A 25,790-nucleotide genomic window follows, 5' to 3' on the forward strand; every position below is an offset into this window, starting at 1 on the left:
GCTTCTCTTGGGCTGACTCGAGAAGCATATGTCAGCCTGAAGTTTGGGTCTCCTTGCACCATTACTGCACATTTCTCTTCTTGCCCTTTCATTCCATGCCAGGTTTTCCAAGCTGGGTTTCCATATGCTCCCATTAAGACTGGTAACTGCTTTAAGAGACAACAACAGTTCTACTTTTCCCCCCTCCCCCTCCCCAAATACCCTGTTTGAGGATGTTTTTGTTTAAAACAGGAATGCAGCAGATCTCAATGACCCAACCCTGTGTGAGGAGTAAAATGGATTGATCACCAGGTTTTAGCAACCACCACATTTCCCTTTTACAGTCCACATTTTGGGGCTGGATTCTTCCAAACCACTCCTTTTAAAAGATTTTTGGGGTGTGCATGTGTCTGGATGTCGTCACAGGAACTCATCCTACATGGGGAAGAAACCTCAAGGGTAGAAGAGTAACCTGAGGTAAGGAGGCTCTCTGCAGTCTGAAGGTTGGTTCCATTTCAGGGATTTTTTTTACACACCAGTGCCAACTTTCTGAAGCTTCACATTTCCACCCCCCACCTCCCCTTCCCAGAAGCTCACTTTCAGCAGCCTGAAGCAATCACACTTCTTACAGTAACCCTAAAAAACAAGAGGAGCCTGAACACTGCCAGTGCTGGCAGATCACACACAGCAGGGATGAGGCTGGCATCAGCCTTGGCTTTAGGTTCTGTTACCTTGAAGATGTGTGCTTTGAGGATGTGATGCCCCAGCTCGATGGTCTGCTGTCGATTGAGCTTTCCTTCTTGACGGGAAAACCAGAAGGCAAGCAGTGTGTGGCCACTCCTGGAATCAGAAGGAAGAGTGTGTCAGCATTGGCTTGTGGCAGCAACCAAGCAACCTGTGCTCCTGCTGAGCCTTCAGCCTCATCCACTCAGGGGAAACGGGGCTGGACCAGTTCTCCCTTGTAAACCACCAACTGCTCGTAGCCTGTGCTGTTTGGTGACCACTGAGAGCTCCAACCCCCCTCAAAGACTGGAGGACAGCCAGCAAAGCTAAACCAATGTATTGATGAGATGTAGATATGGACACACTAGAGGTAGAAGGTCTCATGGAAGCTGAAGTGCTGCTTTTGCAGTCATTTTGAAGAGGAGGATTGCTCTTTGACAGGGTGCCACCAATCCTGAGGTCACCAGAAATGACATACTTGCAATAGGATAGGATAGGGTAGGGTAGGGTAGGGTAGGGTAGGGTAGGATAGGATAGGATAGGATAGGATAGGATAGGATAGAGTGGAGTGGAGTGGAGTGGAGTGGAGTGGAGTGGAGTGGAGTGGAGTGGAGTGGAGTGGAGTGGAGTGGAGTGGAGTGGAGTGGAATGGAATGGACCAGGTTGGAAAAGACCTTTGAGATCATCAAGTCCAACCTCTCACCCAACACCATCTGATCAACTAAACCCTGGCACCAAGGGCCTCATCTTTATATACTCACACTTTAAAAACTCCACCTGACTTGATAACCCTTTTGGAGAAGAACTGTTCCTCATGTCCAACCCAAACCTCTCTGGTACAACTTGAGCCTGTCTTTTGTTCTGTCACTTGTTCCTTGAGAGAAGAGACCAATCCCCACCTGGCTCCAACCTCCTTACAAGGAGTTGTAGAGAGCAATGAGGTCTGCCCTCAGCTTCCTCCTCTCCAGACTAAGCCCCCCCCGCTCCCTCTGCTGCTCCTCACTAGACCTCTGCTTTAGACCCTTCACCAGCTTCACTGCCCTCCTCTGGACCTGCTCCAGCACCTCAGTGTCCTTCTTGCAGCCCCTTAGGGCCCAAAACTGAACTCAGTATTTGAGGGTTGCCAAGTACAAGGGGACAATCCCTTCCTCATGATTTTACTGCATGGAAGCAAGCAAACTGCTTCCAGCCCAAGGGCACAGAATGTGCATCAGTGTGACTTCAAAAGGGCTTTTGAGGACAGGGAAAGTGATTAGCCCATTGCTGTTTGGTAGAGCAGAAAAGCACTTTGTGTGGCCAAGCAGCAAGAGAAGATGACAATGACAGAAGCCTCACAGCACTGAGGACTTACCAGCCCATCTCCACCCAGGGGATTGGCTGCCCCATCTCAGAATAAACTCAGGAGAAAAGTGAAGGGCTCAGAGTGCCACGGCCAGGTGTTTGGCAAGGCCTCCCCCAAGCCCTGCCAGCGAACCTCCCTTTGGACCAACACCACCAGGATTCATCTGAGCAAAGCCTGGTGACACTGCCAGACCTCGTGGCACTGGTGGGATGTGGAGATGTGCCTGCTGGAGGAGCAGGAAGGAAAACACAAAGCCTCTTCCTTACCAGGCAGGGCTTGATCCCCAGGTCACAGAATCATTAAGGTTGGAAAAGGCCTCTAAGATCAAGTCCAACTGCCAAGCCAACACCACTGTGGTCACTAAACCCTGCCCTGAAATGTTTCATCCACAACTGAAATGTTGCTTATTGAACCCCACCAGAGACAGCAAGTCCACCACCTCCCTGAGCAGCCTGCTCCAGTGCCTGACCACTCCAGTGCCTGACCACTCCAGTGCCTGACCACTCCAGTGCCTGACCACTCCAGCAGGAAGGACTTTGTTTCTGATACCTAATCCAAGTCTCCTCTGGCACAACTTGAGGCCATTTCCTACACAACCATGAAGGCTGGAAAAGACATTCAAGATCATCAGCTGCCAGCCCAACACCACCATGCCTGCTAAACCATGGCTCTTGAGACCTTCAAGAGCACTGTGTCCCCCTGACACATAACACACTGAACTCTTCCGCTGGTGTTACACCAGCACCGGTGAGACCTTCTGCTGTGCCTCTCTCCCAAGTGCAGTTCAGTTTATAGGCAAACAATAAACTGTTGCCTGAAATGTTTTCATGGACTGATGGTACCTTGCACATTTGGCTGACTGCAGCTGAGGAGGAAAGTGAAGGAACCCTCTCTTTTGGCATGCTCTGCCTGCCACACTCCTCCCCACACCCCGGCCTGGCACGTGGCACGGTGCCTGTGCCGGGATCCCGGAGCTCTGTGCTCCTCATCACTGGAGGAGGAGAAGCTCCTCCAGATGGTGCTCTGCCCATCAACACATAGCTTGGAGTGACTAAAATCAGGCAGGATGCCCTGTGCAGAGGGCAGTGCCACCCATTCCCAGGCATCTGTGCTGTGAGAATTCTCCACACAGCACCGACAGAAGGGACAGAATGCAACAAGCTGGGGAAACAGAAGGTCTTGGTAGTGGTTGTAGCACCTTAGGTGAACTGCAGCTCGGTGCCTTTCCTTCCTTTTGGTCTTCCCCTCTTTGTTCCCCATCTTTGGAGTGGGAGAAGAATACCAAGTCACATCCTTTCACAGGAGACAGACAAATCCATTTGTTCATCACACTGCTGAACCTCCAGGAATGGCCATGGAAAGGAGATACTTATCAGAAGGAACCAAGTGACCAGGAAGCATATCTTGAGTGTCACTGCATACAGCTGCAGGACCCCAGGTGATGAGATTTCAACTGTCCCTGTGCAGCCAGGTAATAAAAGAACAGCAAATCCCTCTGACACACTCAGCACATCCCAACAGCTCAGCAGATTCCCAGTGCTGTGCTTGCTTGTGGTCTGGAGAAGGGCCAACGCATCTGCCTCCACTCTCAGGTTGGTGGTGCAGGTACATCCTGCACCTCATCTCCCTTCTGGGGATGGTCACCAGTCTGGTGATCATAAACCACAGCTTTCTGCTCCAGATCCAAGAAAGGCTGCACAAAGGGACCCCACAGCCACCCCCTGACCTCTCTTTGTCACAGAAGGAGAACTAATCCCAGTTGTTTGCTTGGGGGTGGAAAACTCTTTGAGAACCTTTGGGTAGGCTTGGAATGGAGCTGTAACCAATCCAAACCATGAACTGAAGATCCTGAAACTTCTGGTGTGCAGCAAGGGGTGAAGTGCAGCTCCTGACTGTCACAGCAGCCCAGGTTCCACACTGAGCTCCCAAGCTGCTGTTTCAGCCATGGCTGGTGGCTGGCATGAATAAGACATACTCAGGATGGACAGAGAACAGCTTGAGAGGGCACAGCAAAGGGCTGTGATGATGATTCAGGGACTAGAACATCTCTTGTGAGACAGGCTGAGGGACTTGGGGCTTTTAGCCTAAAGGGAAGACTGAGGAAGGATGTTCTCAATGCTTACAAATACTTCCAAGGGTGGGTGTCAGGAGGATGGGGACCAGGCCTTGTTCAGTGGTGCCCAGGGACAGGACCAGGGGCAATGGGCACAAACTTGAACATAGGAAGTTCCATCTAAGCATGAGGAGGAACTTCTTTACATTGAAGCTGGGGGAGCCCTGGAACAGGCTGCCTGGAGAGGCAGTGAAGTCTCCTTCTCTAGAGTCATTCAAACCCCACCTGCACACCACCCTCTGCAACCTGCTCTGGCTGACCCTGCTGTGGCAGGGGGGTTGGTCTGGATGATCTCCAGAGGTCCCTTCTAACCCCTGTGAGTCTGTGAGAATATTCATGAGCTACACATTACCTCTGTGACCCTGCCCAGCCCTTGGCTTTGGGCTTGTTGATGAATCCTTGCAGTCCCTGCTTGTGTCACTGTTCATTTCATGCCAACCCAGCCTCCATCAGCTTTTCTGCCCCGTTTTTCCCACCCCCCCATTACATAGGTTGTTTTTAAAGCCAGCAGAGGATGGCAGTAATGATTTTTACATCAAGGAGCTCAGTGAAATGATTTGCTTTGAGTTTCACCACTGCAGAGTTTTATCATCAGAGATTTTTCTATTTTTAATGTTAAGATCTCAATTCTGTGAAAAATTAATAGCAGGGCTCAGCTCTGGCTGCCTCCAGCTGTGCTCACTGCCTGCCCAGGTCAGCTCCTCAACAGCCAGGGACTGCCTGCAAGGATGTGCATGAAGGGAAAGAGATAGAAAGAGTGTGGCCAGCAGGTCAGATAGGTTCTCCTTCCCCCCCTACTCTGCCCCAGCAAGGACATCTGCTGTACTGGGTCCAGCTCTGCAGAGACAGGGAACTGCTGGAGAGAGTTCAACAGAGAGGCCTGGAGCATCTCTGGGAGAAAGAGAGAGGCTGCTGAGCCTGGAGAAGAGCTGCCCCAGAGGGGATCTTCTCAATGATCAATAGCTAAAGGGTGGAGGGCAAGAGGAGGGGGCCAGACTCTTGTCAGTGGTGTCCAGTCACAGGACAAAGGCTAACAGGCACAAAGTGGAACCCAGGAGGTTCCATCAGAACACAAGGGAAAAATTCTTTAGTGTGAGGGTAGTGGAGCCCTGGAGCAGGCTGCCCAGAGGGGTTGTGGAGTCTCCTTCTCTGCAAACCCAGCTGGACATGGTGATCCTGGGCAAGCTGTCAGTGAGTGCCCTGCTTTAGCAGAGGGCTTGGACTGGATGATCCCCAGAGATCCCTTCCAATCCCTGCCCTTCTGTGTGATGTCTTCATCCTTTCAAGCCCCAGCAGGCAAAGTAAAAGAGATTGAAAAAGGTGTGACATGACTCCAGTGTCAGGGCACTGCACTGCTGGAGTAAAAGACAGGCTAAAAACCCCCTCAGCCAGAATCAGTCCCATTTACCTCTCAGCCTACTGAAGTCCAAGTTCCCTGATTTACACTCACAACTGCCTTCTCCCAGCTAATCCCATGAAACCATTCCAAACTCCAGAGAGCTGACACTGTGCCCAGTGGATCTGCTCTTCCAAGAGCCATGTGTTCATGTTTTATTCAGCCCTGCAGAGCAGATTTCGTAACTTCAGTGCAGAGACTCTCTCTGCTCTGCCAGAGCCTGGAGCCTCCTTTGCTTCCAGGAGGATGCCTGTCCAGCCTGAAGAGGGGTTGAGCTCAGCCCAGCCAGCTCCTCTTGAAGGATCACTTAATCACCCACATGGATTTATTGACTTTTTTGGTAACATGCTTTCCCTCTGATGTCCTAATTGCAAATTAAACTTGGAAGGAATTAACATTAGAGAAGAAAACTCAAACAAAGCAGGGAAGCCTCTTAAGCACACCAATATTCCTTCCTTCAGAGCTCAAAACTGCTTTAATTTGCTGAGCTAACTGGGACAGCCAAGTTCAAAGCCAAGAGAAATCTTTCCATCCCTGGGGTCAGGCCTCACTGCAGCAAGACAAGCTAGGGAGTATCTGATTGAAATCCATCCCCTGCTAGAAGTGACTGAGGACACAACAGCGATGTGCTACCAGTTCCAGCTGCTTTAGCAAGCTGCAGACATACTTCCTGAGGAGCAGGACAAGAAACCTCTGCCAGCATGGGTCCTGCTTGCTCTCTTCACCCAACAGTTGTCTTCTATGCATTGACCCACGTATGCCACCAACAGAACTTTTCATTGCACACTGAACACCCAATGGCCTCAACCATAAACACAAGAGAATAGAAAGCTCCTCATGCCTCTGATGTGGTACTGACAGCACCCACAGCCAGCTCCTTCAGGCAGAAAGTTGAGTCAAGTGACTTTCAGAGATGTAAGACAATGACCTCACTCTCACTACAAAGGCCTGCAGTGACAGGATGAAGGGCAGTGGTTTGAAATTAGAGTGGAGCAGAATTAAATTGGTTGTTAGGAGGGAGTTCTTTACCATGAGGGGAGTGGAACACTGGAACAGGTTGCCCAGGGAGGTAGTTGAGGCCCCATCCTTGGAGATATTCAAGGTGAAGCTTGGACAACCTGATCTAATGGAGATGTCTCTGCTCACTGCAGGGGGAATTGGACTGGATGAGCTTTGGAGGTCCCTTCCAACCCAAACCATCCTATGATGCAGCTCAACTCAAACTGCAGTCTCAGTCTCACATTTATTTCTCCAGACCACATATTCAAAATCCCACAGGTGCTAACCATATTATCTCAAGGATGGGGCACATGTGCCTCAGATTATGTGACACCCTGGCTACCACAGAGCAAGAGCTGGTCTGGGATATCTCTGTCTGGGGTAACAGAGCTGCACCATGTTGGGAGCTGATCCCAGAGAACCTCTACCCTACATGAAACAACAGCAGCTGCCTGCTGGGAACTGCCAAGAGAGGCAGCAAAGAGGAAAATCAGACACTACTGATGGCACAATTCAGATGTCAAAAGATACTTACCAATGACTTTAAAATACAGAACAAAAAAGGATAAAGGAGAGGGGGAAAATCCCCAACACTTCCCAATGCTCCCAGGCTCTGACTCAGTGGGAGTCAAAAAAGCAGCCCCAGGCACTAAAGAGGCAATTCCTTTGTCTCTGCTCAGTTCATAAGGCTTTTCAGAACATCTGCTGGTTGCCAGGAACAGATTCTGCTATGTTCAGAGGAAAGTTGTCCAAGAGCAGTCTGGGAAGCCTGCTGGCATACTTGGTGGCATGGTGGATGGGTAAAATGAACACCAAGATGTAAAATAGGTTAATTTCCTCACTGCAAGAGTGGTCAGGGATTGGAACAGGCACCATCCCTGCAGGTGTTCACAGCATGTGTAGACGTGGTGCTGAGGGACATGGTGCAGTGGCCATGGTGGTGTTTGTTGGTGGCTGGACTGGATTGTCCTAGAGGTCTTTTCTATCAAAAATGATTCTATGATCCTGTATTTCCATAAGATTTCCACTGACTACACAGCACACAGAGGAGAACCTCCCTAGTGTGGGTGGGCTGAGGGAGCTGGGCTTGTTCAGCCTGGAGAAGGGAAGGCTGCAGGGAGACCTCAGAGCAGCTTTCCAGTACCTGAAAGGAGCTTAAGAGAAAGCTGTGAAGGGACTTTTCACAAGGGCTTGCAGTGGCAGGATGAGGGGCAATGGTTTGAAGATGGAAGAGAGGAGACTTAGACTGGAGATTAGGAAGAAATTCTTGAGAGTGGGGGTGGGGAGACACTGGCACAGGTTGCCCAGGGAGGTTGTGGATGTTCCCTCCCTGGAAATGTTCAAGGCCAGGTTGGATGAGGCTTGAGCAACCTGGGCTAGTGGCAAGTGTCCAGGCCCATGGTGGGGGGATTGGAACTCTATGATCTTCAAGGTCCCTTCCAACCCAACCCAATCTATGAATCTCAGAAGAGCAATGGTGACAGACTTCCTCTTCTCATTCCACCTCCTGTAACCTAAAACATTCAAGGCCACAGACAAACGAGGAGTGTGATTTGGAAAGTGCTCTGCTGCTGCTTTCACCAGGAGTAAATGACAATGTGAGAAGCAAGATGGAACAAACTCCCTCCTGACCTGCTGGAAGATGGCTTTGCTCCACAAGCAGGTCCTCAGAGCTGAGGAATGAAGCAACAGGAAGAAATTCAGCAACGTTTCTTTCTTCAGTCAGCACTGATGGTGCTGCTGATTAACTTCCCTTCTCTCTCCTCAGTGGCTCAATGCCACAGAATGGATTATTCCACGAGTACTTTCTTTCCACTTAGAGGTGAAAATGGGACAGGCTACACAAGTTTACAGTCCAGCAGAAAAGAAGCAGCAGCAAAGATTTTATGAGGACAGCAACTCGAGACACTAAATATATTCAGAACCCCCTCTGCAGCTGAACACTTAAGCTGCATGTCTAATGAGCCAGCTGAAACAAGCTGCTCCTCTGATGTCCTTTCTGGTGCTAGTGATCACATCTGCTCTGCCTCTCATCCCTCATGGTTTATAATCTATCTCCCATTTCTCCTCTTCCAACTGATGCTGCAGCTGCAGCCCTGCCCAAATTTCAGAGGAGAAACCTGTAGCTAAGCCACTTCACTGCTTCACTAGACACAGGGCCTCCACAGGAAGCAGTTCCAGGTTACAATCATAGAATCAACCATGCTGGAAAAGACTTCAGAGATCACAGTATCACAGTATCACTTAGGTTGGAAAGGACCTCGAGGATCATCGAGTCCAACCTGACACCGCAGACCCCATGACTAGACCATGGCACCAAGTGCCACGTCCAATCTCCCCTTGAACGCCTCCAGGGTCGATGACTCAACCACCTCCCTGGGCAACCCATTCCAATGCCGAATGACTCGCTCGGTGAAGAACTTCCTCCTCACCTCGAGTCTAAACCTCCCCTGGCGCAGCTTGAGACTGTGTCCTCTTGTTCTGGTGCTGGTTGCCTGGGAGAAGAGGCCAACTCCCTCCTGGCTACAACCACCCTTCAGGTAGTTGTAGAGGGCAATAAGGTCACCCCTGAGCCTCCTCTTCTCCAGGCTAAACAATCCCAGCTCCCTCAGCCTCTCCTCATAGGGCTTGTGCTCAAGGCCTCTCCCCAGCCTTGTTGCCCTTCTCTGGACACGCTCAAGTGTCTCAATGTCCTTCTTAAACTGAGGAGCCCAGAACTGGACACAGGGCTCAAGGCGCGGCCTAACCAGAGCAGAGTACAGGGGCACTATGACCTCCCTGCTCCTGCTGGCCACACTATTCCTAATGCAGATCACCAGGTCCAACCTATTACCTACTACCTAACACCTCAGGACAACTAAACCATGGCTCCAAGTGCCACATCCAAGCCTTTTTTGAACACCTCCAGGGATGGGGACTCCACCACCTCCCTGGGCAGCACATTCCAATGGCCAATCTCTCCTTCTGTGTAGAGTTTCTTCCTAACATCCAGCCTAAACCTCCCCTGGCACAGCTTGAGACTGTGTCCTCTTGTTCTGGTGCTGGGGGCCTGGGAGAAGAGACCAACCCCCTCCTGGCTACAACCTCCCTGCAGGTAGTTGGAGAGGGCAATGAGGTCTCCCCTGAGCCTCCTCTTCTCCAGCTTCCTTCTCCGTGTGCTCCCCCTTCTGATCCTCACATCACAGACCCTTGGCTTCTGATCCTCAGAGAAGTCCCCACTACAGGTGCCCAACTTGCACCAAAGGCTTCACATGTTGGATTGAACTCTGCATGAGATTAGAGTCAACATCTAGAGATGCTGCCAACGTGGATTACTTGGATAAAGTAAGTTTCTTACATTCCTTTGTTGAGCTATTGCCCAATCTTTTCACATTCCACAATGAACTTGGTTACAAGTCAGGGAATCAGAAGTTCATTCTGGAAGTCATCTGGGAAGTGGTATTCTCAGAGTCAGCACTCCAGCAGGTCTCTGCTGCTTGCTGAACAGATTGTGTTTGCCCCTGCAGTTAACTGGAGGACACTATGATGGATTCATCCTTGTGATTCAGAAATATGGCACTCACTATGGCCTGCTTGAGGAGCAAATGGGAAGAGCAAGAAGCATTGTGCTGTCCTCCTGATGCCTCTCCTGGAAATGAAACCCTGCCCTAGATCAGGGGTAAGCCACTGCTGATACCATGCTCCACACTCCTGCCAACACTAGAGGTGTAGAAATGATCACACAATCACTGTGGTTGGATGAGACCTTTAACATCATTGAGTCCAAGCACTAACCCAGCACTGCCAGGGCACCACTACACCATGGCCCTCAGCACCACAGCTACATGGCTTTGAAACCCCTCCTGGGCAACTTGTTCCAGGGCTTGACAGCCCTTTTGGGGAAGAAATTGTTCCTCATGTCCAACCTAAACCTCCCCTGGGGCAACTTGAGGACATTTCCTCTTGTTCTATCACTTCTTTCTTGGGAAAAGAGAGAAGCCCAGAACTGGATTCAGGACTGCAGCTGTGGCCTCCCTAGAGCAGAGTGGAGGGGAAGGAGAACCTTGCTTGACCTGCTGGTCACACTCTTCTGAATGCACCCCAGGAGACCCTTGGCCTTCTTGGCCACAAGAGCACATCACTGGCTCATGGTGAACTTGCTGTCCACCAGTACTCCCAGGTCCTTCTCTGCAGTGCTGACTACCAGCAGGTCCACCCCCAATGTATTCTGGTGCAGGGGGGTTATCCTTCCCCAGGTGCAGGACCCTACTCTCTCCCTTGTTGAGCTTCATGAGGCTCCCCTCTGCCCAGCTCTTCTCCTGTCCAGGTCTCACTGAGTGGCAGCACAGCCTGATGTTCAGATGAAGCATCCCACCAAAATGAAGAACACAACCACCACCCCACCCCACTCTCCTGCTCCTCCAGAGCACAGACTCCATGGCTTTGCTGGGTAAGGGAGAAAAGCAGAAATTTTATGCAGCAAAAGTCTCTTCTTGCAGCCTCCCAAGAGAGAAAGGGAAATGCACACCACCTACAGCGTGCTGTGCTGGAGAGAGCTCAGCTAGAAACCATGGCAACTCCACGTGCTGGGCCCGAGCTGCACGCTGATCCTGGATCCCTGCTGCATGCTGAGCCAGGCAGGGTGCCCTGAGAGTCACAGAACTCTTCTGGTTGTAAGAGACCTTTCAGATCATTCAGTCCAACATTAACCCACACTGTCAGGTCACCACTAACCACGTCCCTTAGCACCACCTCTACACGTTCTTTGAACACCTCCAGGGATCCTGGGCAGCCTGTTCCAATCCCTGACCACTCCCAATATCCAACCTAACCCTCTCCTGGCACGACTTGAGGCTGTTTCCTCTCATCCTGTCACTTGCTTCTTAGGAGAAAAGCCTCACCCCCACCTCAAGTCTCCTTTGAGGTTCCTTTTCTCCAGGCTAAACACCCCCAGGTCCCTCAGCTGCTTCTCACAAGATTTGTGCCTCAGACCCTTCAGCAGCTACATTGTCCTTCTCTGGTGCTCCAGCACCTCGACATCCTTGTAGTGAAGAGCCTTGGGGATTTCAGGGACAGATTTGTTTTGTGGATGCAGAAGAGGAGGGAGGAGATGAGGAAGTGGCCTCAGCCTCAACGATGGAGCCACCAGTGCTTCTCCTTGGTTATTTTTTGTGTGGTTTGGACTGGGTCTGAGGAAGAAAGTCTTCAGAATGAGAGTGGTGAGACTCTGGAATAGGCTGCCCAGGGAGGCTGTGGCTGCCTCCTCCCTGGGGGTGTTCAAGGCCAGGCTGGATGAGGCCTTGAGCAGCTGAGTCTAGCTGAGAGGTGTCCCTGCCCATGGTGGGGAGGTTGGAGTAGATGATCTCTGAGGTCCCTTCCAAATGAAGCCATTCTACCACACTATGATTATTAGGTAACTTCTAACAGTCAATGTCAAGAAGCTGCATGACAAAGGCCTGGTGTCTTGAGGAGAACATCTACTGCCCCATGCAGTCATTTCCAAGCTTGGCTTTCAGAGCCATAGCAGCCCAGCAGTGCCACTGCTGAACAAGGCACCAGCACCCTGCTTTTGAGAGCTGTTTTTGAGGCAAGAGCACAAAGAGCATCTTTCCCTTCCTTAGCTTTCCTGTCCAAGAAAAGAAAACCTGTGCAGCTACCTCAAAGCCCTGTGTGCTGGTTAGAAGAACAGCCTGGACAGATGCATCTCCTCCAGTTTTATTTGTCAATCCTGAAGAGACAGCTCCTGGGGAGCCCATCTCCCTGAGCTCCCTTCATAAATCAACAGCAGAAGGCACTTCCCAGGCACTCTTCAGCTGACCTGTTCCAGCCTCTCAGCTGCTGCTGAAATGAATCATTCTTATTTCTCCCCTCTGACTATAAAGCAAGTCTAGACGAGTAACTCAGCTGGCAATGCTTAAATCTGGGTAGAATAATTTCACTTTTGGGGGTCTGTAGCTGCCTGCAGCTCTCTGACTGCCTTTGCCAGGGCAAATCACTTGACTGCTGCCTCTCTCACAGTCCCTTCACAGGGAGAAAACATTTAATCAGCGAAAAATAATTGCATGGAAGCTTCTGATTAAGCCTAGGCAGAGAACAGCCCAGCACTGGAGCAGTATTCAGGTTAAGGAAACACCAGTGTGAGAGGGGATGCACAATAATGACCATTTTCTCCATGCCCCAGTCAGAAAGGATTGGGGTCTTTCCCTAAAGGGGTTGATGCCATTTGTCACCTGAGAGGCTTGGTGCGTGGTGTGAGGCTGGCAGGCTGGGGAAGTCGTTAGTGCGATGTGGCTTAAATGCTCTGACAAACACTTTCTGGGAGCCCACTTAATGGCCAGTGCTGGATGCTGGGGGGATGCACTGAGGGAGAGCTGGTATTGAGAGTGTTCCTTTTGATGCCAGTTACACAGAATGCCAGGGGTTGGAAGGAACCACTGGAGATGATCCAGTCCAACCTCCCCCTTGCTAACACAAAGCCTCTGCTTTGGGCAGCAAGTGCACGGCGAGTGTTCAGAGGAGGGTCAGCATCTCAAGAGGCTAACACAAACCCCTCGAGGATGGAGATCTGCTGTTTTATCTTCAAAGCAGAGAAAACTGTGCTAATTTCTGGACATTGTGTTCCTCCTCTCCTCTCTGTCCTGCACTTCCGAGACCGTGGCACTCGCTCATTAATGAGACGTGGAAGATTACCCCAGCTGCGGTGACGCAGGCACGAGGCCCATTAGCCCAATTTCCTTCCTAACGTCCTCACACCTGGACACTCTGTCAGGCTAAGTCAATTAAGAGCAGCTTCACAAACCCACATTTCACTTCAAAGCTCTTCTCCTGGGGGGGAATAAAGAAATCAGCCCCAGCAACTGGACTCTGCGTATCAACACAGCAAGGTCAAATTAACGGAGCACTTCTGCAGCGCCGGGCGACGGACGCGAGGAGATGGCCACGCAGCTGCCACGTCTCCTCAGTTCCCCAGTGAGAAATCAAACTGGCTGTGAAGAAACCAGACTCAGGGAAAATCTTCACAGGCTGCTGCTAGGAGCCCTGTCAGTGGTGAGCTCTGCTTCTTTTAGAAGAAATAAAATGAAAAATCATTACTTCTCTTAACTGCCGCTAAGGGTTTACCACGCGCCGAGCTCAACAGCTCAATATTAGCTCTTCCCCAAGAGCTGGACAGGAGGATTTTTGAGGAGCACAAGAGCTAAAGCTCAGGAGGTTCTCCCTATTAATCACTGAAATGTATCCTGTTTCATTAACTACCATCAGAGTATAATGCAATTAGTGAGCATTTTACATTAGGAGGTATTTATTAGTCCTCCAGTACGTATGGACTCACACTCCAGGCAGTGCGAGCCCCTTCTGTGCGCTGCAGCTTCTCTTCATCAGTGTTAAGGAGCTGGCTTGGGTCAGCTCTGCAAAGATTCCCTGCTTGGAAAGAGCAGGAGCATTCCCTCTACACCTTAAATCACCATTAATCATGTGAAGGAAGCACATATGTGATGAAAAGTGATGCCTGAAAGTCTCCTGAAGAGAACTGAGGGCACTGTGATGTCTATGAAAGGCAGTGGCAAACCCAGAGCCAAACCCTGAGCAGAGATCTAGCACACAGCTGTGATTTGTTCAGAGGGCTTGGGCTAATTTGTGCCTTCATGCTAAAAACACAGAGAATCATAGAATAGAATCACAGAATTGTTTTGGTTGGAAAAGCCCTTTAAGATCATCCAGTCCAACCATCCTCTAACTCTGCCAAGGCTGGGGCTGAACTACAGCCCTCAGCACCACATTTCTGTGTCTTTTCAACACCACCAGGGAGGGGGATTCAACCACTTCCCTGAGCAGCCTGTTCCAGTGCTTGAGACCCCTTTCAGTGCAGATATTTCTCCTAATGGCCAACCTAAACATCCCCTGGGGCAACCTGAGGCCATTTCTCCTCATCCTGCCACTTGTTTCTAGGGAGAGGACACCAACTCCTACCTGGCTCCAACCTTCTGTCACACAAATGTTGTGGTTGCACACTTGGGTTTATTCTGAAACCACCTAAAATGCAGCACATTTGAGCTTCAGTCTGGGTTTGACACCCTGAGAACACCCCTACCCACTGCAACGAGAACAAAGAGGACTATTTCTGGCCCCAGAGAACCAAAAGCCTCCACATTACCCAGCTGTAACCACTGCCACCACACACAGCACCCAACACTCACAGAATCACAGAATTACTGAGGCTGGAAAAGACCTCTGAGATCAAGCCCAGCCTATGACCTAACACCATGAAATCAGTTAAACCCTGCCACCAAGTGCCACATCCAATCTTTTGTTAAAGACCTCCAGGTGATGGCAACTCCACCACCTCTCTGGGCAGTCCATCCCAGTGCCTAATCAGCCTTTCTGTGAGGAAGTGCTTCCCAGTAGCTAACCTAAACCTCCCCTTGCACTGATGGGTGGCCTACCCACCAGGTAACCATGGAGAACTTGAGTTTTATCTTTGTGGTAGAGAAGGGCAGTTTCCAAGCTGCTCTTGCTGTGGTCTGTCACAGCTGAGTGCCAGGTGATGAACAGTCACTGCCCTGCATGCTGCCTGCTGGCTCCTTGCCCAGCTGACAACAAACTCCTTTACAGCCAGACCAGCCAAAACCAGTAGCCCTGGGTGAGAGTGACTGGGAGGGAGAAAGCTCTCAGCTCCGTGGGTGCAAGCATCACCAACAGGGTGGAAAAGCCCTACTCAGTGCCAAGCACTCAATGACTCTGAGGAAGGGTATTAAATAACCTATGGAGATGGCTGTAAGGGCTCCTGCAGCTCTGAGATGCTTCCCAAAGGGTTTGCTCAATGGGAACTGTTGTGCAGAACCTGCTCACACAGAGATGATGCCCATGGGGAGGAGCTGTGTAGTATTTTTCTGCTGCAGCCTCTTTACCACAAAATTGGAAGTGGTAAATGACTCTGACACTACTCACAGTTAGAGCTGCTTGCACCAGCCAGGTGGATACTCAGTGCCAGCAGATGCCATCATCAGACTGACCACTGGGCCTGGGAGATGCATGGGCACAGCCTCCAGTCCCAGTGTGCCCCTGATTTTTCTGATCTTATTTTGCCCAGTGGAGCAAAGCCTATGAGATAAACTACCAGAATTACAGTCATGAGTGTCTGCTTCCACTCTGGAGTAGAAGCAAAGATAACATTGACAGTGATCATTTGGTTCAGGGCATATAAGTCCAACCATGATTAAATTCCCTTCCCTGTGAGCTAAGGCAGGAACTCAGCTGCTCTCAGGATGGAGATAATGGATGCATTGCTGCAGCCTGATTCTGTTCCTTATTTGGCTTTAAAAGAAAGACATTTAGTGGGACTACAGTGAGCACAACTCCAGGCTGTTCATCCTTCATCTCCTTATCCCTCTTTTCACGTGGTTTTGGTACCTCTGGAGAGAGGGAGGATGACTCCCCTGCTCCCGACAGCTGGCAGGAGTACCCTGCTGAAACTAAGACACCTCATGTGATGGCTCTAGAGGAGCTACGCAACCTGGGGCCTTCTGAGGCACAGCTCATCTCCTTCTGATGAGGACTATCAGGTTTGCCAGGTCAGTTGTATGCCCAGGGGGTGATTATTTCTTCCCATGAAGAACATAAAGGTCTAAGCTAGCCAGCACAGCTGTAGAGATCTCCGGTGTAGAGAGACCGAAGTCAACCAACCACATCCACCTGCAACCTTGTAGAATGAAATGATGCAGATGACAGCACAGGATGGACACAGCTGTAAGCTCTGGCTTCTCAAGAGTGCTTGCTTACCTAGGATCACAGAGGAACTTGGTCTTTTCCCCTTCTTCTCTCCAAATGAGCCATTCTCGGAAGGAGGGATGAACAAACATGCGCGTCATGTCTCTACGTTTGATAAGAAACATAGAAAGGTTCTCCATCCTCTGCTGAAAGTCATCCCACTCCAAAGTGCCCTCAATGTTACCTGCGTTGATGGCCTGAAAAATATGCTCATCTGTTAATGGGTGCAGAGATGCCACTGCCACATTCAGGAGGGGCATCACCCGATCAAAGGAAGACTGCGTGGGGAACTTCATATTGCACTGCAACAGGTAAACTTCTGACAGAGACACTGGGACTACTTTGTAGCTGGAGCTTTTTAGTACTAGGTATCCTTTCTCTATGAGATCAAAAGTGAGTTTTAGGTACAGGTAGGAGCCTTGGCTCAAGGTCTTGAGGTGAGAACTGAGTTTGCCAAACGTGGTGTTGTCCATTTTGCCGTTGAGCGAGATGTTGTTCTGGATCTCCGAGCTGCTGTGGATCCGATGGAGGATATATGCCTGCAGGTCCTGGTCTATGGCTTCATTCTCTTCCAGTCTATCCAAAAATATTCTGTGGAAGGGCAACAGCTTAATTATTTCCTACAAAGAGAGAAAGAAAGAAGAAAAAAAGGACACTTATGCTGGCAGTGTTTATTATTCATTAAGTAAATGCAATTCACATTACAATAGCACCTCTGAGACTCCTTTAAGACCTCTTCAATCAGGGCAAGCACACAAGATGGCAGTTTGTGCCCTCAGGACCTCACAATCTCATCTATAATTGAGTAGGTTGTGTGTGAAACATGACTGAAATCAAAATGAAAGACACTGATCCTAATAGAGCATCCATGGAAGGGGCTGGAAAGTCACAGGGCCCTTGTTACTCCTACCCATCCTGACCACGGATGGACACGGCACCCTTTCTGCTGTCACAGCAGAGGGAACAGACAACCAAATGACAAGTCTGAGGCCAGGAGAAATTTGAAGCTGAGCCTAAAAACCTCCCTGGGAGTGGAGGTTCTGAAGGAAACGTCAGGAAGATAACCGCAAGTATTTTGGAGGGCACAGTCAATAGGTCTGCCTGCTGCGGGACACTGTGGCCAGGGATTCTCTCATCTGCTGAGCTCACTGAGGATGCTTAAACAGCATAAACCTCTCCAAAGGAGCTCTTGTGTCATGGGCTCTCAGTCACCGTGGAGAGAAGAGCACTGGTGCTGGACTAGGCAGATTGAGGAGATGCCATCAACTCTGCCATGACATAAAGAGGGTGAGCAGAGCGCAAAAGCAAAGCTTGCAGCGATGACCGTGGGGCTGTGAAAGCCTTCATTAACTGAGCAATTCAAGTCATCAGGATGCAATTTACCTACAATTACAAAAAGATTTCTTCCAAATGATGTTTAATCTACTACTCTATTACTGAGAGGAAAAAACACCAAAAGAACTGCAGCACAAACCCACAGGTAGCCTGTGCTCTCCTGGTGTCTTGGGGTGCAGCTGCTCTTAGCAGCATCTGGGCAGCCTTGATGGAGCTGGAACCAGCACTCGGCTCCCTGCCAGGAGGAGCACAGTAAATCAACCTCTGGATCTCAATCAATACCAGCAGCTCTCAGTAAAACTGCTTCAAGGAGCTTGGTAAAAATGAATTCCTCTGCTCTGGGCTAATGAAAAAATGGCTCAGGTTGCCCAGAGAGGTAATAGATGCCCCATCCCTGGAACCAGTCCAGGTCAGATTGTGTGGGGCTCTGAGCAACCTGCTCTAGTTGCAGATGTCCCTGCATGCTGCAGGGGGGTTGGACTAGAAGGCCTTTAAAAGTCCCTTCCAACCCAACCAGTCTGATTCTATGATTCCAGTAATGACAAACATGAGAAGCCCAGAGCTGCAGATGTCTTTCTGTCCAGAGCCAGATAAAGAGTGGCTGTGAGCTGGCTCCTAAACACATGTCCCATCCCTCTGATGTCTGCCTCCTCTCGGCTCCAGGCTCTGACACTGAGTGTGAATGTTCCCAACAAGTGCTGCTGCAAATCAACCAGCTCTGCTGTAAAAGAGTTGACAGAGCAGATCTGCCCTAACTGGGTCATTGTGTTGGCTTCCCAGCCTGCTCCATTCAGGCACAACTTCAGCCAACAAACTAAGGTCAGCTTAGTCCTTATGCCAAGTGAGTGATGATGGACAGACTGAGGACAGGCTGAAAGAATGAATCCATCCAGCTGCAAGCTGAAGTAAAAACACTGAAGAACAACTCAAACAACATTCAGGTGAGAGCTTCAGCTCCTGCTCAAGGTGGTTGTTCTTTGAACTGGATAATGTCTTGGCCTGACACTGGCTCCTCCAGACTGAAGCAATCACATCCTCACACTCTGGGTCACACAAAAGGGGTACAAAGATACGAATTTCTTTGCCCTTCCACATGGAGGAGAGGATTTTCTTGAGCAGCACAAGCTGACAGCAGGCCTTACCCTCCCAGTATGTTTGGTGGGTGAGCAGCCTGTTGGCATGTGAGCTGTCTCACTTCAATGATCTCAACTATTTGCTGATGAACATTTCTTGACATGAATAGGTGATGCTGCATGAGATGCATTCCAGGCTCTACACTGAGGCTGGGGACAGGAATGTAAAGCCAAGCAGAAAAGAGCCAAAAGGATAACCTGAAATAAAAGGTCTTAAGCAAACCCAGGTATCCATGAAGATCTTCTGTATCAAAGCCCAGCATGCTAATGACACAGTTTATCACAAGTCTTGGTGTCAACATACCTGTAGACTTGTCCTGACTGTCACTACCAGCTTCAGCCAGGAAGGGAACTTGCCAATCATCTTGCTCAGGAATGATACTATGGTGTCTCCATAATCCGGCTTGTGAAATTCAGCCTCATTCAAACCATCAATTAATATAATGAAATCTTCATCAGGAATCTTCCTCTCTGAGAGAAAGAGAAAAAAGGCATTGATCTGAGAGGCTGGACACAGGATTATAATGTGCTGCAAAGTCACTTCAGTGTTCTAAGGCATCGTCAGGTAGTGCTGAAGATGAAGGATGCAGTAGCAGCACATTCCTTACGGTACATAACTGCACGTGGGGTAGGCTCACACACACACACTACTCCACTTCTTATTTCACCTTAGTTATAACATCACAGAGTGACCTAGGTAGGAAAGGACCTCAGAGATCATACACTCCCCAGGGAGGGGGTGGAGTCACCATCACTGGAGGTGTGAGACTGGATGGGGTGCTTGGTGCCATGGTTTAGTTGATGAGATGGTGTTGGGTGGTAGGTTGGACTTGGTGATCTCAAAGGTCTTTCCAAACCACTTCACTTCACTTCACTTCACTTCACTTCACTTCACTTCACTTCACTTCACTTCACTTCACTTCACTTCACTTCACTTCACTTCACTTCACTTCACTTCACTTCACTTCACTTCACTTCACTTCACTTCACTTCACTTCACTTCACTTCACTTCACTTCACTTCACTTCACTTCACTTCACTTCACTTCACTTCACTTCACTTCACTTCACTTCACTTCACTCCACTCCACTCCACTCCACTTCTGTTCCGTTCCGTCCCGTCCCATCCAAACCTCCCTGCCATGGGCAGGGACATCTCTCAACTAGACTCAGCTGCTCCATGCCTCATCCAACCTGGCCTTGAACACCTCCAGGGAGGAGGCAGCCACAGCCTCTCTGGGCAGCCTATTCCAGAGTCTCACCACCCTTGTACTGAAGAACTTCTTCCTCAGCTCCAGCCTAACCCTGCTCAGCTTCAAACCATTCCCCCTTGTCCTGTCTCTAGACACCCTGATAAAAAGGCCCTCTCCAGCCTTCCTGTAAAGGACTTTGACCACAAGTCTGTAGCCAAAGCCTCCTTTTTAAATGAAGTGAGGTGGAATAAAAAAGACCCTACAGATGTTTTAGACAGGGTTTTTGCTGCTGCTGGTGACCAGCACAGCCCTGCACGTGCTGCCCATTCGGAGCTGCAGAGAGTTTGCTCTCATGGTGAAGCACCAGGGCTAAACCCCGCTACGAGAAAGCTGAGCATTCCCAGCAGCAGGTGAGCTTTTTCTCATTGACTTTCAATTGCAGCAGGGAATTTCCCACAAGCAGCCAGCACAGGATGTTCATCAATGGCAGGAACCAGCTCGGTGGTGGTCTGGGGAGAGCAGAAGTGCGTAAACACCTTGCGTCGGTCCTGCCGAGCATCCGAACCCCAGCCTGGCCCTGCCAACGTCACCAAGCTGCATTTATTGCCTAACATTCTCTTTAAACCCATCTGAAAACCATCTCTTTCATTTTCTCTTCTTCACTAAAATACCAGAGAACCTTTGTGCACTCAACTTCTCGCTGTGATTATTGGAAAATACACTTTATGCCTCTCTGCAACCCCAGAGTGGATGCAGTGCCTGGGTTTCATACCCACATCTCATGTTTCTCACAAAGCCTGAGGGAGAGAGGGGAAAGCAGGGAGAAAGGAAAAGAATCAGAACTTTGTTCTGCTATAAATTATTTAGATTCCTTGAGAATAAGAAAAATACATTCATGTCTGTATAAAAACTTGAGGAACACAAATCTAATTTCACCCTTAACAGCACAGCAATAATTTTGCCCCGGTAGCATTAAAGCTTCAGCAGCACCTTGTAAAAGACCTGCTGATGTATTTACAGAGTTTCTAATGTTCTATATTTTAAACCCAATTTCCAGACACTCTTCATTTGGTTACAAATCACTTGGTGCAAATTCAATCTCTCCATCAGCAAGGCTGAGAGCAGTAGCTCCGGAGCACTGCCTCCGTTGCAACTGTGTTGAATCAGAGAACTGTCAGGGTTGGAAGGGACCTCAAGGCTCAGCCAGTTCCAACCCCCTGCCATGGGCAGGGACACCTCACACTACAGCAGGTTGCTCACAGCCACATCCAGCCTGGCCTTAAATACCTCCAGGGATGAGGCTTCCACCACCTCCCTGGGCAACCTGTGCCAGGCTCTCACCACCCTCATGGGGAACAACTTCTTCCTCACAGCCAATCTGAATCTGCCCATTTCTACTTTTGTTCCATTCCCCCCAGTCCTATCACTCCCTGACACCCTAAGAAGTCCCTCCCCAGCTTTCTTGTAGCTCCCTTAAGATATTGGAAGGCCACAATGAGGTCTCCTCAGAGCTCAGTTGAGTGCAGAGCTCAAAAGGGACAAAAAACCCCAAACCCCAAGCTTTCATATAGAGTTTTTTCCACCTCCCAGAATTCAGGAGCAGACTGGGGGGAGGTCAACCTGCTTGGCAAGAAAAAATAAGCATGCTCTGAAGTGCTCTGAAGGCAGGAGCTGGAACACCTCCCAAGGAGTTACTGTAACAACCACAAATTATTTTGCTGTGGAGCAGCAGTTCCAAATGTGTCCTTTTGTTTGCCAGGAGTGTTGGTAGGGAGAGCAGCCACGCTACTCCTACACTGACATTTCCCCATGCCAAGAGAGCCAACTGCTGCTGAGCTGGGCTGGCTCTACCTCTGCCTTGGGCCTGCTGGAACCACACATGCTGGATGCAGATGCAGCTGCTCAGAGCTTGGACACTGTGTTTTGAAGAGCTGATCTGAACAACAGGGCTTTGGATCTGCTGGAAGCTGCATCTGCTTCATGCTGACTCCTCTCTGGAGCCTTCTTAGCACACAGGGACAACCTTTTCAGCAGGGCTTGCTGTGATAGGACAAGGAATAGAATAGAATAGAATAGAATAGAATAGAATAGAATAGAATAGAATAGAATAGAATAGAATAGAATAGAATAGAATAGAATAGAATAGAATAGAAGTAGAATAGCATAGCGTAGCGTAGCCCAGGAATGATGGTGTTAAACTGAAAGAGGGAGATTAAGGCAAGATACAAAAGAGAATTCTTTTATGCTGAGGGTGGTGAGAGCCTGGCCCTCCCTGGAGGGTGGGAGATGCCCCATCTCTGGAACCAGCCCAGGTCAAGTTGTTTGGAGCTCTGAGCAACCTGCTGTAGAATCACAGAATCAATAAGGTTGGAAAAGACCTCAGAGATCATCAAGTCCAACCTGTCACCCAAGACCTCATGCCTACAAGTGCCACATCCAATCCCCTCTTGAACACCTCCAGGGATGGGGACTCCACCACCTCCCTGGGCAGCACATCCCAATGGCTAACAACTCTCTCTGGGAAGAACTTTCTCCTCACCTCCAGCCTAAACTTCCCCTGGCACAGCTTGAGACTGTGTCCTCTTGTTCTGGTGCTGCTTGCCTGGGAGAAGAGACCAACCCCCACCTGGCTACAGCTCCCTTCAGGGAGTTGTAGAGAGCAAGAAGGTCTCCCCTGAGCCTCCTCTTCAGCAGGCTAAGCAACCCCAGCTCCCTCAGCCTCTCCTCCCAGGGCTGTGCTCCAGACCCCTCTCCAGCTTTGTTGCCCTTCTCTGGACACATTCAAGTGCAGATGTCCCTGAACACTGCAGGAGGGTTGGACTAGATGACCTTTAAAGGTCCCTTCCAACCCCAAACCATTCTGTGATTCTATGATGTGTAGGGAGGTACCAGAAAATTAGCTGAACTATTTTTGCTGCCTCTATTTCAGTAAACAGTAGTTTGCAGGACAAGAGAGTCCTGAGCTCCACAATGCTCTGGTAGTTTTCATGGCAACAAGCAAAGATCTTAAATTTAGCAATCACCACAATGAATTAGTTTTATCTAGCAGAGGGAAGAAAGAAATGGAGGAAAAAAAACCCAATTCTGCATTAGAAAAAGCCCTGAAATCTGTAATCAGGAGAAGAATTGGTGCCAGTTCCCCTAGAAGCTGTACATGGTGAATAGAATAGAATAGAACAGACCAGACCAGACCAGACCAGGTTGGAAAAGAGCTTTCAGATCATCAAGTCCAACCTATCACTGAACACCACCTAATCAACTAAACCATGGCACCAAGGGCCTCATCCAGGCTCCTCCTAAACACCTCCAGGGACTCCACCACCTCCCTGGGCAGCACATCCCAATGGCTAACAACTCTCTCTGGGAAGAACTTTCTCCTCACCTCCAGCCTAAACCTCCCCTGGCACAGCTTGAGACTGTGTCCTCTTGTTCTGGTGCTGCTTGCCTGGGAGAAGAGCCCAACCCCCACCTGGCTACAACCTCCCTTCAGGGAGTTGGAGAGAGCAAGAAGGTCTCCCCTGAGCCTCCTCCTCTCCAGGCTAAGCAACCCCAGCTCCCTCAGCCTCTCCTCACAGGGCTGTGCCCCAGACCCCTCCCCAGCTTTGTTGCCTTTCTCTGGACACATTGAAGTGTCTCAATATCCTTCTTAAACTGAGGAGCCCAGAACTGGGCACAGGACTCAAGGTGTGGTCTAACCAGTGCATTGTACAGGGGCAGAATGACCTCCCTGCTCCTGCTGGCCACACTCTTCCTGATGCAGGCCAGGATGCCATTGGCCCTCTTGGCCACCTAGGGCACACTGCAGGCTCATGTTCAGCCTACAATCAACCAGTACCCCCAGTTCCCTTTCTGCCTGGCTGCTCTCAGCCACTCTGCCCCCAGCCTGTAGCTCTGCCTGGGGTTGTTGTGCAGTCCTGGGTACAGTTCTGGTCAAACCAGTTCAAGAGAGACAAGGAACCACTGGAGAAAGCCCAACAGAGGCTACAAAGATGCTGAGGGCCCTGGAGCATCATTGTGTGGAAAGGCTGAGAGCCTTGGGGCTGTTGAGCCTGGACAAGAGCAGCCTGAGAGGGGATCTGACCAACAATTAGCAATAACTAAAGGGTGTGGGAGGGCAAAAGGATGGGACCAGACTCTCTCCAGTGGTGCCCAGTGACAGATCAGGAGGTAATGAGCCAAAACCTGAACCCAGGAGGTTCCATCCAAACAGGAGGAGGAACTTCTCTGGTGTGAGGCTGCTGGAGCCCTAGAGCAGGCTGCCCAGAGAAGCTGTGAAGCCTTTTCTGGGGAGATTCCCAACCCACCCAGACATTGTGACCCTGAACAACTTCCTTGGGGTGCTTTAGCAGGGGGGGTTGGACAGGATGATCCCCAGAGGCCCTTTCCGACCCCGGCCTCACCCCACGCCGGGACCGTGAAAATCCCTGACGCCACTGAGCAGCAGTTTGAAAACAAGAAGAAGAAAGGTGGGCAGGAGCTGAGGGACCAGGGAGGGAGCCTCATCCCTTACCTTTGTGCAGGTTTTCCAAGGGCTCCAGCACCCCCCTGCGGAAGGAGGCCATGGGGTCCTGCACGCAGGAGCGCAGGCTGAGCATGCTCTGCAGGTGGGGCTCCCGCAGCAGCTGCTCCCGGTAGGCGACGAACTGCGGCGAGCGGCAGAGCAGGGCGGCCACGTTGTGCACAAACTCCGGCACCAGGCAGGTGTAGGCATTGTCAGCTTGGCAGTAGTGATAGGCAACGACCTAGCAGAGAGAAGGAGAGCAAACACCACATCTGCATCAGACAGGAGCCGGGCGAGCTGGCGAAGGCAGCGGTTGGGGTTTGGTGAGCTCGATGCGTTCTGGCAGGAGAAGGCTTTGGGAGTGCTGAGTGCTAACTACCTGTGACAAGGATCCAGACGAATCAGTTGGCAAAACCAGGCACTGATCCTGGAAAATGACTGGACCTGCCACTTGAGGAGTAAATGGAATGAAGCTGCAGCTGCTCACAGGGACGGACAGTGACAGCAAGTGACGTGTCTGCAGTGCTGCGCTGAGCAGGGAGCGAGGGGGTTGTGCTCCCAGCCCCCTGCAAGGACTCTGTGTCAGTAATAACTTCTGATTGCTGCCCTCAACTGAGGTTTTATTTGCTGTTTCCCCAGAGCCAAGCTCTGTAGGAGCAGGCAGAGAGCACAGGCTGAGGACCTTGCAGCAAGGCAGCATCTGAGAGGGCTGAGGGGAGACCTCATTGCTCTCTACAACTACCTGGAAGGACACTGCAGAGAGACTGCTGCTGGTCTCTTCTCACAGGTGATAGAACAAGAGGGAATGGCCTCAAGATGCCACTGGATAGGTTTAGCCTGGACATTAGGAACATTTTCCCCAGCAAGAGTGGTCAGGGATTGGAATGAGCTGCCCAGGGAGGTGGTGGGGTCACCAACCCTGGATGTGTTTAAAGGTGGTTTGGATGTGGGGCTATGGTTTAGGGGTGAGCCTTGTAGGGTAGGGTTCTGGGTTGGACTTGGTGATCCTGAGGGTCTCTTCCAAACTGAGTATTTTAGTGATTCTGTGATCTGACAAAGATGAATACCTGGGAAAGTAGGGCTGACTCTACATTAGTCACCCACTGTGATCCCAACCTCCATTCAGAAAATCAATCTAAATGGAAATAAAGTAAGAGGAGAGATCCTCCTCTCCTTGGTCACCTGATTTTCCCAGCTCCTCAAAGTCTGCTAGAACCCACTAAATTCTGCCCACTTATGACAAGAAGCAGCAAACCAGCAGTATCTTCTCAGCCCAATCTGCCAACTTCCCTGTTTGCTTTTGCTACATGAACACAGCCCCACAGAAATCTCA

General features: G+C 50.2%; 1 protein-coding gene across 7 annotated transcripts in view; it reads right to left on the minus strand.

Annotated features, from left to right (window-relative positions):
- The window catches only part of TANC2 (tetratricopeptide repeat, ankyrin repeat and coiled-coil containing 2), a 296,571-nt gene that overhangs the window by 36,804 nt on the left and 233,977 nt on the right, over window positions 1-25,790 (minus strand). For all 7 annotated transcript variants that reach the window (XM_068166407.1, XM_068166408.1, XM_068166403.1 and 4 more), the window contains 4 exons: window positions 24,467-24,698; window positions 19,069-19,235; window positions 16,309-16,916; window positions 711-819 (listed from right to left, as the gene is read on the minus strand). In XM_068166407.1, coding sequence (XP_068022508.1) covers window positions 711-819; window positions 16,309-16,916; window positions 19,069-19,235; window positions 24,467-24,698 — 1,116 coding nt within the window. The remainder of the gene's footprint in view (window positions 1-710; window positions 820-16,308; window positions 16,917-19,068; window positions 19,236-24,466; window positions 24,699-25,790) is intronic.

The sequence above is a fragment of the Melanerpes formicivorus genome, unplaced genomic scaffold (genome assembly GCF_026170545.1).
Source record: "Melanerpes formicivorus ecotype bairdi unplaced genomic scaffold, bMelFor1.0.p_v2 SCAF_100, whole genome shotgun sequence".
NCBI classification, from domain to species: domain Eukaryota; kingdom Metazoa; phylum Chordata; class Aves; order Piciformes; family Picidae; genus Melanerpes; species Melanerpes formicivorus.